The sequence below is a fragment of the Terrapene carolina genome, unplaced genomic scaffold (genome assembly GCF_002925995.2).
Source record: "Terrapene carolina triunguis isolate 2854851 unplaced genomic scaffold, T_m_triunguis-2.0 Scaffold96, whole genome shotgun sequence".
NCBI classification, from domain to species: domain Eukaryota; kingdom Metazoa; phylum Chordata; order Testudines; family Emydidae; genus Terrapene; species Terrapene triunguis.
Genome location: NW_020664447.1, coordinates 17274137 through 17291080, shown reverse-complemented (window position 1 = coordinate 17291080; position 16944 = coordinate 17274137). Strand labels below are relative to the sequence as shown.

Here is a 16944-nt window from a genome sequence, read left to right as displayed (position 1 = left end):
AACCACAAGCTTCCACCAGAAAGCAGTTGAAGCTCCATCACTTGGAACATTTAAAACTAGATTAGACAAAAATAGACTCTAGGGAACAATGTTGAATGGGAAAGAGGTTGAGATGACCTAGTAGCTCTTTTCTATCTCAAATATCTGTGATTCTGTAATGTACTGATAGGTGTGAGCTGATTTCTCAAGGTTGAGAAACACTCATTAGTCCTTATTCAGTTGTTACCATTAGAATGCTGTCTATTGGTTCAGATAACTAAATTACTTTACCTGAGTATTATCACTATTGTAGGTATTTACTCCTATAGTAAAAAATCTAGACGTGTAGAGAATGCTGCAGATAGTGTAGTAAACTTACATTTTCCTCTAAAGCAAAACTGGCAGGTTTTAAAGGGTGACCACTAATGACAGAATTGCAGTTTTCATTATAAACATTTGAGAGTAAGCATAATTTCTTCATGCCAGCTGGAAAGGGGCACCAGGGCCAACAGAAAAGGTAGTACCATAATAATAGACCAAATTCAATCCTGAGATAAGCAGATGCAACTGTTGAAACTAGAGGAGTGATGGCCACTTACATCAGGACTGAATTTGGCCAAGTAAGGTTTTAGGGGGTTGGTTTGTCTGAAGTTTTTTTTGGTTTGGGGAATGGCTGTTGGTTATTGTTTTAATTTTTAGCTTATTAATCTGCCAAATGGGTAACAGTCAGATCACATGCCCCTGCTTCATGCCGTTTTTTTCAAAGCAGTTGTATTCTGTGGGAGCATGGAGGGCCTCTTGAAGTGGGTGCATGTCTCCTCTGAGGTGTGTGGGGGAATCACATTTGCATAAAGCTCTCATCCATATTCAGTTTTCCCTGTCTTAATTTTATGAAAATGGAGGGAGATAGGATTCATGCCTCACTTGTCCAGAAGGATGGTCATTAAGCGATTTTATGATGAAGAGACTCTTTAGGGTGATGTTCCTTTGGAACATACAGCTATGATACTCTCCTGGAATTAGTATACTTAACAATCAAAGAGTGTGATTTCAGTTTAGGATGTCCGAGACCTTTGTGATGCTGTATTAATTGGAAAATACCTTAATTTTGTTTTTACCAAGTCTCCTATTCAATAAAGAGCTAAAGAAAAGGATTTCATACTTTTTTTTTTTTTACATGAACAGCAATACTCTAGAAATTTGATGAACAGAGGCTTTTATTTTAAAAACTCTGCTGTCTCATTTTGTGTAGAGCCTCTGGTAAAAACAGCATAAGAGTATAATCACATAATGACAGAAATATGGTGAAGCATTTTAGAAGATTGACTTATTTTAATTCTCCATTTTTCATCGGGTTCTGAAACCATTGTGTTTTATTTTGAGGTAAATTATCCTATTTATCATGTCTGCATAAATACCCCTCTGAATAATGCAGGAAGCTGGAATGGTAAAAGTAAAAACTACAGACTTGTCCTCAAAGGACAGGATTAGCATCCTGCAAGAGCTCATTCAAAACCAACTGGTGTCCCTGTTGTACAATGGAAAAATGCACCACTTCATACCTTCTGCAAAATCACCATACTGGAGTGTTGTCAGATCCATTAACAATCCTGTGCTAATGACAGTTAAATAACCAAGTGGGATAAAAGCATGCATTAGAACCTGCTGTACAGTAACTCCTTCCAGATGGGCATTGTGAGCAGGGCTTACACTGAAAAAAGGTGGGGAGGAGAAGGGCACCACGGGGTGGTGTGGGGGGGAAGAGCTGCAATGCCCCTTGTTAAATTAGAGTTAAATAGAACATGTAAAAATTACATTAATGCAGACTTAATGTTCCACACAGCTGAAAGTCACACATTCATGATAGACAGAAGTTGAGATTCCCACAAGAATATTCATTTGGCTGGGTTGCATATGCACACTATTTTTTTTTATACTATATATTTAAAAATGTAGCGCTTGATCCAAAGTCCATAAAAGTCAATGAGTGTCTTTCCATTGCTTTCAGTGGGTTTTGGATTAGCCTCATAAAGATGAATATACAGTAAAAGCTGTTTTATCCAGCACATTACCACCCGGAAAACGCTATAAATTGGCATTTCTGACCTCCATTGAGATTCTGGTTTATAGTCTGGTTGGTGCAGAGCTGGAAGGGGGTTGGGGCGTGGGAAGGGGTGTGGAGGGCAGGCTCTGGGAGGGAGTTTGGGTGTTGAAAGGGACTCAGGGCAGCGGGTTGGGGCGCAGGAGGAGATGCTCTTAGGAGGAGGCACCACCTCCGCAGGTCTCATTGGCCATGGTTCCCAGCCAATGGGAGCTGCAGAGCTAGCGTTCAGGGCAGGATGGGGGCAGAGCCGCCTGCCGCGCCTCCGCCTAGAAGCAACCAGGACAGGTTGCCACTTGTGGGGAGCCACCCAAGGTGAGCACCCACCGGATTCAGCACCCCACACCCTCTCCCGTGCCCCAACCTGCTGCCCTGAGCCCTGTCCCACACCCAAACTCCCTCCCAGAGCCCATGCCCTGCACCCCCTCCCATGCCGCAACCCCCAGCCTCGCAACCCCTCCCACACCCAAACTTCCTCCCTCTTAGTTATCCGGAATTTTTCACTTACCAGCACCCCCATTCCCCCAACATGCTGGATAAAACAGCTTTTACTGTATTAAGCTATATATTTAAGGGGGCATCCTACTATCTCCTTTCCTTTCCTCCCACTCCCTGCCCCCATAAATGCTTGCAGAGGGCATTAATGTAGTGGAACTTTTGTGCTTCTCCAGAGATCTGTGCCCTTAACATACAGAGAATGTGGAACATTGGTTTGGGGTGGGCTGGGAGAGGAGCAGCGCACATGGACCTGTGACTGCACAGGTCCAGCAGTCATTTCCCAACAGCTGCGTTAGGGCATAGTCCCAGAACAGTTTTGTAGTACTTGTTTGGGGAATCAATACAATTTTGTTGTACAATACTGTTTTTATTCTTAATTTGTTGCTATATATTTTCCTCCCTTTACTTCCGTTTAACACATCTTTTTGTCTGGAAATCTATATATAATACGCACACTATAGCTTTGTAGGCAATTGAATCATTTACTGTAGTAAAAAATCTGGCACTGATATATGTGTACCATATGCATATAAATACTGTGTACTTATGGCATCTTTGATCCAGTGATCTGAAAGTGCTTAATGTGAGTGTATAAAGATGGGAAAACAGGAAAACAGAAGGGTGAAGTGACTTATTTGAGGGGGCCAGTGACAAACCTAGAATAGAACCCAGATCGCTTGATTTCCAATCGTCTTATCCAGCCATTAGATATTGCAAAATCTTCTTATATACAAATACCCCACATAAAAGTGCTTCCAAAAACCATAGTACGATAAGATGGAAAATATCCAGCTAGGTCATCTAGCCAATGCCCCTGACAGTGTGGGCTTGCTGTCTCCATTATATGATTTATATACTTTAAAACATCCCAGTTTACCAAGACCTCTTTGTTCTTAAATCACTCAGTATTTACAGAAGAAATTCATAAATATTGTCCATGTACGACTTGCTAAAAATAGGGTAAGGGACAATAGGATCAGCTGAAGAGCCTTTTCTTTTTTTCTTTAGCCTTTGTGGACATTTGTGCAAGTGTGCGGGCTAACCAACTGTAATGCATTAGACAAATGGAAAGGCTGCTTTTTATTTTCCCCTTTGCCTTGCATACAGTACTCTAGACGTTTATCAAAATTTCATCGTCTAACCCTTTTCTCTATTCCTGTAGGAAGCTACAGACAAAGATGGTGTTGGTAGGTTAAGGAAGTAATCAAATCGAGAAATAATCAGTGATATCATTTTAATTTTCCCAACATAATGTGCATAGCCTCATGTTCTGACTCTCTTCTCCATTCTTTAAATAGGAGCAAATGCTCTAAGCAGGAGAGCTCTCTAAAAAGTAATCTGCTAATGAGCATCCTGTACCATAAACCTAAATCAAACATTCTTTCAAAGGGACTCTGCTTTGGAGATAAACTTTAGGAAAACTCTATTGATTTCATAAATTAAAAACAGTAGAATTGAAGGGAGGGGAGGTCAAGTAAAGGACTGACCCAAGTAAACAATTTTTAGATCAGAGCGCTCTTGGATTCAATACAAGGGAAGAAAAAGAAGCAAGAAGGAGGATTCATTTGCAAATAACCTGCAGTAGCAAAGTCATGCACTTCCCAAATAGGATTAAACTTGTTCCATCAGCCATGACATGTGAAAAGATCATGGTTATAAATTCCATTTGCTATAATGAATTGAAAGCATCTGAATTTGCAAGCAGCGCTCATCATTGATGGATGGTTAGATTTGTACATTGTTTTTACGCTAAAATTAGCTTCCACAAAATATAAAGTACAGAGGGGTGGCAGCAGCAACAGAGTTTAAAGAGTAAACAAGCTGACTTTATTATTAGACAGATGTTGAAGAATGCTAGAAATAAATGGTAGTTGTATGCCAGCACTGTAGAAAATTACATTGCTTCACTTTTAAGCAGAGTATGAACACAAAAGTGAAAAGGGGGCTTTGTTTAGATTCCTCAGTTAGATTTAAACAAGAATAAATACTATTATTAAACAAAAGAAAGATGGATCTGTCCTTTTGTGGTGCACTGCTAATATAAAATAATAAATATAGTTGAATTTGGAAAATACTTGGTTCTGATCTATACTGGTCTACATCAGAATAAATTTCACAGAAGTCAATGGAGCCACACTGGTGTATAATATTTGTAAATGGAGATAAGAATCAGACTCAGATTGCTCAATAAGATCCCAGTCTTGCATCAAAATCCAGGGGTGAGAGCCCTGCATCCATGCTCAAGGCAGAATTGAGGCCAAAGTCTGCAGATTTCCATTGTGTTTGTGATACAAGCTTTTATTCTTGTTTTATATGCTGTTGACTAGATAGGAATAATTCTCAGTGGATGAAAGCAGCTCATCCTTGTTGAGGAAAAGACATTCATTTATAATTGGAAAGATCCCCTACAGCGGTGCTGAAAACTGTCCAAGATTTTTTAAAAATGGTTCTGGCTAAACAGAAGAATAAACCATTTTTTATGAACATCATGAAAATATAACAGCTTCTTAATTACTGGAAGGTTAACATAAAATTAATTTGCTAATTTTAATTATAACCCTCCAAAATATACTGCATAAATGCTCAAAGGAGAACAACAGCCAGGTGCCAGCACTAATCAGCCAAGGTTGTTACAGATTATGATGTTAAAGAAGGTTTAGAAAAATCCTTAGTAAAAGCAACACATGTTTACTGGAACTCTGCAGGGAATCAAACTTTCTGTATATTTCCACTGCTACAAAATTACAGGTATATTGCCATTTGTTCACTCTTTTCCAGAGGATCTTATAACTGCAGCTGAAACATATGATTGCCTTTTCTTTCTGTCACATGCTATTACAATGTATTAACCTTCATCACAGAAACAGTGTGAAAATTGTAATTTCAGCAAGGTGTTAGTTAATTTTTGTAAAGTCTGTTGAACATATAAAGTCCTGTACAGTGGCCAAGTATTAACTCTAGAACAGAAATCCAGTTGCTGAAAATTTGTTGTCTTTTGCAGGCTGTACTGGGATGCCCAGTTTGGAGATTAGGCATATTATTAACACTGATTAGGACCATTTCTATCACCTTTGCTCACACTGCATCAGACTGTCTGGTCCAGCCAAACTCTAGGGCCCAGAGGGCCTTCCTCAGTCCTTGACCAAGCTAGTGACCCGGTCTGGTTCCCAGGGAAAGTTAAAGTAGAGCCATGGACCTATCAGCCAGTCTCAGAGGCTTCCAAGCCATGATTCTTTTTGCCCGGCCATCCTACCTATATTTGGGGTCAGGAGAGGCATCATGGGAGTCGCTACAGCAGCCCTACACCAACAGAAAATTTCCCCTATGCCAAGAGAATCCGTAGAGGGATGGAGCCAATGATTTTAAGTCTGTACTGCTCTGGAGGACTAGTACAAAGCAGACCTAGTGGAATTGAGATCATACCCAGTAGGACTACTTTTGTCGTTAAATAATATTCCATGTAATGGTGGTAGAGTAGGGCCCTTAGGATCATAATTGTACACCACCTGTACAGCACTTTAAAACACCACCAGCAGCAAGAATGATCTCATATTTTGTTTTAGATCATTAAGCTTTCATTCTACAGTGATACTTCAGGATTCTCAGAAAAAGATACAGGGCCAAATTCTCAGTTGAGAATCTTCCTCAGAATGTTTTATGTACATGGAAAAAATAGTTCCTTACCTCTGAATAAAAACACCTTATTTACGTATTATAGTAAAAATTTTATTTACTTTTTATGTTTCAGATGTCCTACTTGTTGTTTTTGCTGTTGTTGAACCAACTGTGTGTTTGGAACCATAACAAAATACAATCCATATTTTAAAGGAAGACTTTAAAAAAAAAAGCATCTAAAATGTTGGTGTCAAAGGAAATTAATTTTCTGGCTGGCTTGTGTTTTTCTCTGAGGCAGATATTGATGAGTGTGCAGAGGGGATCATTGAGTGTCACAACCATTCACGCTGTGTTAACCTCCCAGGGTGGTACCACTGTGAGTGCAGAAGCGGTTTCCATGACAATGGAACCTACTCATTTTCCGGGGAATCCTGTATTGGTAAGCAAAGATCAGCATAGAACTTTTTTTTCTTCTGCATGGTGTCATACACTGACTATTTGAGACAGCATGTCCTGAATGGTTATTATATTTAAGGCAAAAATTAGGATGTAACTAACCATTTGTTAAGATCATCAGCATCCGTAGTAATACAATGTAGACATTGATAAAAGAGATCCGAACCATTGCATTTCTGAATGGTTATGTGGAATACGGACAATCAGAGGTCAAACGTCTGACTTACTGTCCTTAGCCATTTATCACCATAAGTAAATAACAGGGCCCCTTGTAGGTTGTTTTGCAAGTGTGACAGGCTACAGAATATGAACCATCGCTTTCAGATTTCAGCACAAAGATTTGGGAACACATTTAATCATAAGTCAGTGTTATTCATTGTGTATTATCATTTGTATTTATCTTGTTTTATTTTTAGGGCTATTCAAATAGCCTCAAATGCTTTCTATGCTGTACATACTGTATTTGGAGGACAAGGTCATAAGGACACAGATTGAAGGCATTTTTGAAAGTGTGTAGGAATCCCGTTCTATCGTTAGGCTCTGTGATCTAGTTCTGAAAGTGGGGACCAGGAGTCAAGATGCCAGGGATAAAGTCCTGGTTCTGCCACTTTTATATGCTATGTGTAAACTTGGTTTGGTCACTTTACTTCTGGGGCACAAGAGTGCATGTAAAAGTGCCAAGCAGTGGGAACACCACAGAGCGGATATTGAGCAGGATATACCTCTTCTGTCACCACATTACTTCCCTTCCACAACCATAGATGTGACTCTTCACTGCCTCTCCATATGGCAGTGTGTTGAAGAGACCTTGGCTAAAGGACAAGGAGGCAAGACAGAAACACATACCCCAGCTGCTATGTTGCATTCTTCTGAATACTGTGTTCTTAGGAAAATCTACAATGTAAGTTTCTATAGTTCCTTGTAGCAATTTCCCCACAAAAAATCTCACACCCAATAAACACCTTGGGCCCTGCTCCCAAGTTCATAGAATCATAGAAGATTAGGGTTGGAAGAGACCTCAGGAAATCATCTAGTCTAATCCTCTGCTCAAAGCAGGACCAACACCAACTAAATCATCCCAGCCAGGGCTTTGTCAAGCCGAGCCTTAACAACCTCTAAGGATGGAGATTCCACCACCTCCCTAGGTAACCCATTCCAGTGCTTCACCACCCTCCTAGTGAAATAATGTTTCCTAATATCCAATCTAAACCGTCCCTACTGCAACTTGAGACCATTGCTTCTTGTTCCATCATCTGCCACCACGAGAACAGCCTAGCTCCATCCTCTTTGGAACCCTCCTTTCAGGTAGTTAAAGGCTGCTATCAAATCCCCCCTCACTCTGTAGACTAAATAACCCAAGTTCCCTCAGCCTCTCCTCGTAAGTCATGTGCCCCAGCCCCCTAATCATTTTCATTGCCCTCCGCTGGACTCTCTCCAATTTGTCCACATCCCTTCTGTAGTGGGGGGACCAAAACTGGACGCAATACTCCAGGTGTGGCCTCACCAGTGTTGAATAGTGGGGAATAATCACTTCCCTCGATCTGCTGACAATGCTCCTACTAATACAGCCCAATATGCCATTGGCCTTCTTGGCAACAAGGGCACACTGCTGACTCATATTCAGCTTCTCGTCCACTATAATTCCCAGGTCCTTTTCTGCAGAACTGCTGCTTAGCCAGTCAGTCCCCGACCTGTATGTGATTCTTCCTTCCTAAGTGCAGGACTCTGCACTTGTCTTTGTTGAACCTCATTACATTTCTTTTGGCCCAATCCTCCAATTTGTCTAGGTCACTCTGGACCCTATCCCTACCCTCAAGCATATCTACCTCTCCCCCCAGCTTAGTGTCATCTATGAACTTGCTGAGGGTGCAACTCATACCATCATCCAGATCATTAATAAAGATGTTGAACAAAACTGACCCCTTGGGGCACTCCGCTTGATACCGGCTGCCAACTAAACATCAAGCTGTTGATCACTATCCGTTGAACCCGACAATCTAGCCAGCTTTCCATCCACCTTATAGTCCATTCATCCAATCCAAACTTCTTTAACTTGCTGGCAAGAATACTGTGGGAGACCATATTAAAAGCTTTGCTAAAGTCAAGATATATCACATCCACATCCAGCTTCTATATGCTCAGGTTCCGGATCATCTCCACTCTGCATGCCCCTCCAGTGCCTTCAGCTTTCAATCTACTATCTCTCATTCTGATTTCTACCCTCCCTTGTCTCTCATCAGGCTCTTCAACCCCTTGATGCTCAGTTTCAGCACCCACTCACTTTCCTGTGTAGCCACCCCGAGTTCCCAGTTACACTCATTGTCTCTCCCTCAGAGATTTGCTCACATCTTTCATACTGGTGGAAGTTCCACATGAGGAGATATGCATGCTGAGCAAACTCTGCATCTCCTTTCTTCCTGGTGGCCCCAGGACTCTGGTTTGGCTGTATGTGTGGACTGTGTTCTTTCAAAATGATGTAGATTCTGTATATTTCCTCTCTGATTCAATGGAAAAGATGCTAGTTTGAGTCTGATCTCTGGCCTGATTCAGCACCATTGACATCCATGGGAGTTTGCCCTTGACTTCCAATGGGAGCAGGTTTAGGCCCTTGTGCCACTCTTTACGCCTGTGGAAACCAGTGATTTCAGTGCAGTTTCTTCCCATTGTGTAAATTAGATCAGAATCAGTCCAGATTCCATAGATAAATGTTAAATTTGAAGGTGCTAAAGTAATATTCATTTTAAAATTCTGCCTTTACGGAAAAGTCTGATAGATTTAATAGAGAATTACATCTTCTTTACAGAACTTTTAAACCTGTCTATATAATTCTATAACAGGGATATAATATCTCTTTTAAATTTTATCATTTGGTTTAAAATCTTTAGAAAGGAGAGATTTAGATTAGCTTCTTAGAATTCTGTTTGATTTCTTTAGAATTCTGTTGATTTCATCCCTATTCAATTCTGTGAGAGTTTTCCATAAAGGTGATATTTGTGACAATGCTATATATTTACCATGAAAAACTTTATTTTGCACTGTAAATGCATTTTGAGGTTTTGTTTTGTATACACAAGTGAGAAGGTTCTCCCTACTAATAAAAAATGAGAAATTGTAAATTTCAGTTGTCCATTGAGAAAAAAATTAGCCAATTAAGGCCTGATTTTGTGCTAAGTAAAGTTAGTGGAAGTTTGATGGAAGACTGGGCCTATAATTTAAGAGAAAAATCTACAATTAACATTCAAAAGCAATACTTTATAGACTGTCCAACAAAATTATATTAGCTTTTTATGCTTTGTCCTAAACAGACTCTTGCTACCAGGCAATGTATGTACATAAATTCCCAATGGTCAATTTCATGAGGGTGGTTGTGTCAAAAATAATGAATTTCACAGCATTTCATGGTTTAATAGATACAATTCCACATGAAAGTCATTTATACTCAAACATATTCTTAGATATTTAAAATTCTGCTCTATTTATTTAAGTATTGTAAAAGGAGTGTCAGAGAGTCTAATTTTATCACAAAGTAAAGCAACATGAAATAACCCCAAAAGGTCCCAAAGAGTACTAAGCATAAAGGACAGAGTTCCTTCATGCCTGCCTGTCTCAGATATTTCAGAGATGCCTACCATCCTGCTGTGTAAGCACTGGTAACAAATGTAATAAAGGCCTTGGACCAAACCATGATTGTAATTCCACTGTCTACAGTCTACACCAAGAATGTATTTAGTCCAGTGTTGTCACAATTTTGAATTGTCCAATTTCCTCTTTTATAGATGGGTGCACTACCTGCTAAAGTCAGTAGTCCGAGTTGCAGATGATGGGAGTTGTGCTCATGTAGTAAGGGCAGAACTGAGCCCAAAATGTTACATTCCATGATATACTTAGAAGATTGAAGAGCAGTGTGCTTTCTTCAAAGCAAACTGCCCTCGTTTTGACCTGCACAGTGTGTTGGAAGTTCACGAGGTGAGACAGTTTTCTCACCATGTGTAAGCAGTAAATGGAATGTGAAATTGATGGGATTTTTTTAATTAAATAGCTTTTCTAAGCCATCTGCTGCTGAGCACCACAGCCAAAGAGAGCAAACCAGTTTCTGATAATCTTTTATACTGGTTTAACAGTTAGAAATTAAACAGAGAATTCTGCTATTCAAGTAGATCATGTAAAGATTAATCTGTTACATTCTTTTTAAAAATATTATTATACTATGAATGAAACATGGATGTTACAAGCACATTCAAGCTGAAGATAAACTATAGCCATGTTACCTGAACACTGATTTGAACCACTTTATAAAGTTTATTTCCATGATAAAGTATTTAGAGTCAAGGCCAGAGTCATTGAGCTATTTATTCTAGATGAGAGAGGTTTCATCTGCATAGCAACTGTCTTTGCTTTACAGTCCCATGTGCATGAGAAATTGTGGGCCAAAATCACAGTGGAGTTACTCCAGGGATGAATTTGGCCCAGTGTTTAAATATTTTGTGATTAGTCTAAGAACATAAGAATCTAAGAATGACCATACTGGGTCAGACTCAAGGTCCATCTAGTTCAGTATTCTGTCTTCCAACAGTGGCAAGTATCAGATGCTTCAGAGGGAATGACCAGAACAGGGCAATTATTGTGTAATCCATCCCCTGATGTCAGCTTCTGGCAGTCAGAGATTGAGGGACAACCATACCATGAGATTGTGTCCCTGATCATCTTAACTAATAGTCATTGATGGACCTATTCTTTTTTGAACCCAGGTATATTTTTGGCTTCCGCAATACCTGTTGGCAACAAGTTCCACAGGTTGATCGTGCGTTGTGTGAAGAAGTACTTCCTTATGTTTGTTTTAAACCTGCTGCCTATTAATTTCATCGGATGACTCCTAGTTCTTGCGTTATGTGAAGGGGTAAATAAAAACTCCCTATTCACTTTTTCCAAACCATTCATGATTTTATAGACTTCTATCTTAATCCCCCCTTAGTCATCTCTTTTCTAAATTGAGCAGTCCCAATCTTTTTAATCTTTCCTCATATGAAAGCAGTTCCATACCCCTCATCATTCTTGGTTTGTTTGTTTTTTGTGTTTGTTTGTTTTTTTGCCCTTCTCTGTACTTTTCCCAATTCTAATCTTTTTTGAGATGGGGCAACCAAAACTGCATGAAGTATTCAAGATGTGGGTATTTCATTGATTTATATAGTGGCATTATGATATTTTCTGTCTTATTATCTATCCTTTTCCTAATGTTTTCTAACATTGTTAGCTTTTTTGACTGCCGCTGCACACTGAGCAGATGTTTTCAGAAAACTATCCACGATGGCTCCAAGATCTTTCTCGAGTGGTAACAGCTAATTTAGATCCCACCATTTTATATGTATACTCGGGATTATGTTTTCCAATGTGCGCATTACTTTGCATTTATGAACATTGAATTTCATCTGTCATTTTCTTTTCCAGTCAATAAGATTTGTGAGATTCCTTTTTGGCTCTTCACAGTCAGCTTTGGACTTAACTATCTTGAGTAACGTATCATCTGCAAAGTTTGCCACCTCATTGTTGACCCCCTTTTTCACATAATTTATGAATATGTTGAACATCACAGGTCCCCATGTAGATCTTTGGGGACCATGCTATTTACTGCTCTGTACTTTAAAAACTGGCCATTTATTCCTACCCTTTGTTTCCTAATTTTTAACTAATTACTGATCCATGAGAGAACCTTCCCTCTTATCCCATATCTGATTATTTCACTTAAGAGTCTTTGATGTGGGACATTGTCAAAAGCTTTCTGAAAGTCCAAGTATGCTATATCCATGGTATCACCCTTGTCCATATGTTTGTTAACCCCTTCAAAGAATTCTAATAGATGATGAGGCATGATTTCCCATTACAAAAGCTATGTTTACTCTTTCCCAGCATATCATGTTCATCTCTGTGTGTGATAATTCTGTTCTTTACTATAGTGTCAACCGATTTGCCAGGTACTGAAGTTAGGCTTACCTGCCTGTAATTGCCAGGAACACCTCTGTAACCTTTTTTTAAAATCTGCATTACATTAGCTATCCTTTAGTTATCTGATACAGGGGCTGATTTAAGCAATAAGTTACATACCATGGTTAGTAGTGCTAAAATTTCATATCTCAGTTCCTTCAGAATTCTTATGTTGATATCGTCTAGGACTATCATCTTATTACTGTTTAATTTACACCTCTACCTCAATATAACGTGACCCGATATAACACGAATTCAGATATGACGCGGTAAAGCAGTGCTCCGGGGGCGGGGTGGGCTGCGCATTCTGGTGGATCAAAGCAAGTTCAATATAACGCGGTTTCACCTATAACGCGGTAAGATTTTTTGGCTCCCGAGGACAGCGTTATATCGAGGTAGAGGTGTATCAGTATATTCCAAAACCACCTCTATCAACACGTCAGTCTGGGACAGTTCCTCAGATTTGCCACCTAAAAATATCAGGTGTATCGGGTGTGTGAACCTCACATTCCCTGCAGTGAAGACTGATGCAAAGAATTCATTTAGCTTCTCCCCAGTGGCCTTGTCTTCCTTGAGTGCCCCTTTAGCACTTTTATCATCTAATAGCCCCACTGATGGATTTGCAGGCTTCCTGCTTCTCATGTACTTAACTATGTTCTGCTGTTAGTTTTTGTGTCTTTTGCTAGTTGCTCTTCAAATTCTTTTTTGGCCTAATTATACTTTTTCTTGGCAGAGTTTATGCTCCTTTCTATTTTCCATTGGATTTGACTTCCAATTTTTTAAGGATGCCTTTTGCCACTAACTGCCTCTTTTACGTGGTGGTTTAGCCATCATGGCATTTTTTTGCTGCTCTTATTGTTTAGTTTTTATTTGGGGAATACCATTAGTTTGAGCCTCTATTATGGTTTTTAAAATCATTCGATGGAGCATGCAGGCACTTCTCATGACTGTTCCACATTTATTGCGTAGTTTCCCTTTTTGAAATTAACTACTACTCTGGTAGGCTTATTTTGTATTTTCCCCCCTACAAGGATGTTAAATTTAATTACAGTCACTATTCCCAACCAGTTCAGCTTTATTAATCTCTTGGTGAATATTGGAGCAGATCCTTGCTCCATTTAGGACTAAATCAATATTGCTTCTTCTATTGTGAGTTCCAGGACTAGCTGTTCCATGAAGCAGTCATTACTGGTGTCTAGAAATGTTATATCTGCATCCCATCCTGATGTGACATGTACCCATTCAACATGGGCATAGTTGTAAATCCTCCCTTATTATTGGGTTTTTTGGGGGGGGGGGTTAGCATCTCTAATCTCCCTGAGTATTTCACAGTCACCATCACCATCCTGGTCAGGTGGTTGGTTGTATATTCCTATTGCTATACTCTTATTATTCAAGCATGGAATTTCTATCCATAGAGATTTTATAGTACTGTTTGATTCATTTAAGACTTTTACTATATTTGACAGTATACTTTCTTTCACGTATAGTGCTACTCCATCTGCGTGACCTACTCTATCAGTCCTATATATTTTTTACCCCGGTATTTCCATGTCCCATTGATTATCATCATTCCAACAAGTTTCTGTGATGCCTATTACATCAATAGTAATAGTAATAATAGTCTGTTGAATAAACAGTGTTGGATGCAATACTGAGGGCCAAATCCTGGAGAACAGAGTGTAGCCCAAGAATTTTTCTTTAGTAAAGTTCACTCAAAATTCACAGTGCAGAAGGAAGGATTCCTCAGCCCCAACAGACAGTACCTGGTGCACAGCCAGTGCTACTGCTAAATATTGGGAAGTAGTGGAGATTGCTTGTTGCTGCTTAAAACTCCTTTTGGGGATTTGCAGTTATGGATCTGCTCTGTGTGGGCTCTCTATTCCGCTCTCCCCTCCCTCATGGTAGTAGACAGATGGCCTTGGAGCTGAGCCATCTCTTGAGTGGGTTATCTGTCTTCTGATCCACAAACACAGAAGAAATCCATAATTTCTGCTATGTTTGGATTTTACAGGGTAGCTTAAGCGTTCAACCCAAGTCAGTATTAAAATGGAATATGTTTCCATCCTGATATTCTCACAAATGATGTCACTTTAACAAAATGGTGTCTACCAGCAAGGAGCTCAGAATTGCAGAGTTTATTTTTAGTTCCAGTATGTGCATGATATTATATGCCTTTTACATACCATGTTCAGGGCAAATGATGGCTGCTTTTGTGTGTTGTTTTCAGAGTTCATTGTGGAAATCAAAGCAGATGGGCTGTTTTATTTCCCCAATCAAAAATCCTGCAGTTATACAAGTAGGAAACCTTCTACTTTCTGGTCTTTACTAATGGAAAGGTCATTCAGAGAGTTAAGAATGTTCATGTGATATAGTGTGTGTGTTTTGTCATTTAGTGGTTACCACACACAAGTATTTGAGATCTTTCACTATTTCCCTATTCTAAGTACCTATCAGATGCTGCTGTCTGGCAAGTGTATGTAAATGTTGACTTCTTAATGGCAACCTCTGTTGTTACCACCACCAAAACAAGGAAACGTGAATCAAGGACAACACTGTATCCTGGTGATCTTATACTAAATGAAACATATTCCTGTCAGGCCACATACACCTGTCTATTGGAGACAGATAAAAAGATATTAGTCCAGTCCATACAGATTAATCTTTACCCAATTCTCTGTACGTAAAATGCTGCTCAGCAGTGCAAGGCTGCTCAAAGCCTGAAACACTCACTTCCTGAAGTGGTTCAGAGCCTCAGTCTTGCAATTTGTTTTGCAAGCATTGGAAGCAACCCAACCCCTGTAGCAGGTCCCTTGCATGTTTGAGCAGAATAAATTCCAACCTCCTAGGAAAGCCCAATGCACCTACTCACTGTACCAGAACACTGCAGGATTCTGTCATTTTAATCTTAAAGGGGTGTGTGAGCCAGGCCTTGCTGTAGCGATAGGATGGCTTGTGTTAAAATGAGGGAGACCATCTAGGGAACAGGAAGAATCACTGGCTTTCCAGCTCTAAGAGAAATCTCAACTCATGTTTGTCAGAATTTAGCATATTCTGGGTGCAAGAATGCTTCAAATCCAGGGTTTGAAATTTGATTAATATAGCTCTAATGTATAGCATGCGACAGCATTGTCTCTTAGCCAGTGTGTAGATTTGAAAACAAAAGAAGAAAAAAAGCTTTCTCTGCAAAAGATTTCTTTTGAAAATCCTCCCACATAATGAATTGCTCTTCTGTCACTTCTTTACTGTTAGATGGGTGGGTTTGAACCAGATACAAAAACAATAAGCTGAAGACATATCCAAGGAAAACCTTTAGAACTTACTGTATTGTCATTGCTCTCATCTATTGTACCAACTTAATTTATTCATGCTTGTAATATCGGAGCCCATATCTGCTGCAGGTAAACTATGAATAACCATAGCTCACTTCATAAATATCAAGAGACAACCTCTCACACATTCACTGAGGCTAACTTATGCCTCAGTACTCCTGATGCTATCACAAGATTGTCACTTAACCTCCATAAAATCTCAGAAGCAAGCTTCATTTGTCTACTTTCTTTTTCAGTATCTGAAGTGCCTTAGCATTACCATACATTTAGCACCAGCTACCTGACTCCTGAATAATCGATCACCTTACTGTAGGAATTTCTTAGTAGAATATAGACTAGCTAAGGAAAACCTGCTTGAGGGTTGGGTGGAACTCATGATTTAAATCCCATTTGAACCAATGGCACTTTTCACAACAAGAGCTGAAACAGAAGTGTTTTGTTAGGCAAGTTTTGTATCTTACATGTATCTATCTCAAAATTCCTTAAAGAGACACTTTCATGACAGGTTTCAGTCCTAGTTCTGCTGAAAAAATCATTTCCCAGCAACATGTCCACGGGGATGTCCTCGAGCATCCCCACCAGTAAATCCCTTTCCATACCTTCCCATTCCACATGAACCTTAGCCAGGGGCACAGGGAACCTCTGCGGCCCCACCCCCTTAATGTGGGTCGTCTGCCCCGTCAGAACACTAGCATCTGGGACCACACTTGGTCGAACCAGAGAGAACTGAGCCGCCGTATCCCTCCATCCCAGACACTCCATGCCATCGATCTTGACAACCTTGATGTGTTCCCTGTCCGCTTCACTGGGCCCCATGTCCACCAAGCTGGTGTGATAAGAGGTGGGGGTGCCCTCTGGGGCCTCAGGGCTGAAGGCAACCGAGCTAACATGGGACAAGGGAGGTTTATTCTCCTTCAATTTGGGACAGCTACTCCTCAGGTGCCCTGGGGAATTGCAGTGAAAGCACCGTCTGGGATCCCCTGC

The 16944-nt window shown here is 40.0% G+C and overlaps 1 protein-coding gene across 1 annotated transcript in view; it reads left to right on the top strand.

Annotated features, from left to right (window-relative positions):
• NELL1 (neural EGFL like 1) overlaps positions 1–16944 on the top strand; it is a 437981-nt gene that overhangs the window by 389847 nt on the left and 31190 nt on the right. The window contains exon 16 of the mRNA XM_026651341.1: positions 6492–6632. Coding sequence (XP_026507126.1) covers positions 6492–6632 — 141 coding nt within the window. The remainder of the gene's footprint in view (positions 1–6491; positions 6633–16944) is intronic.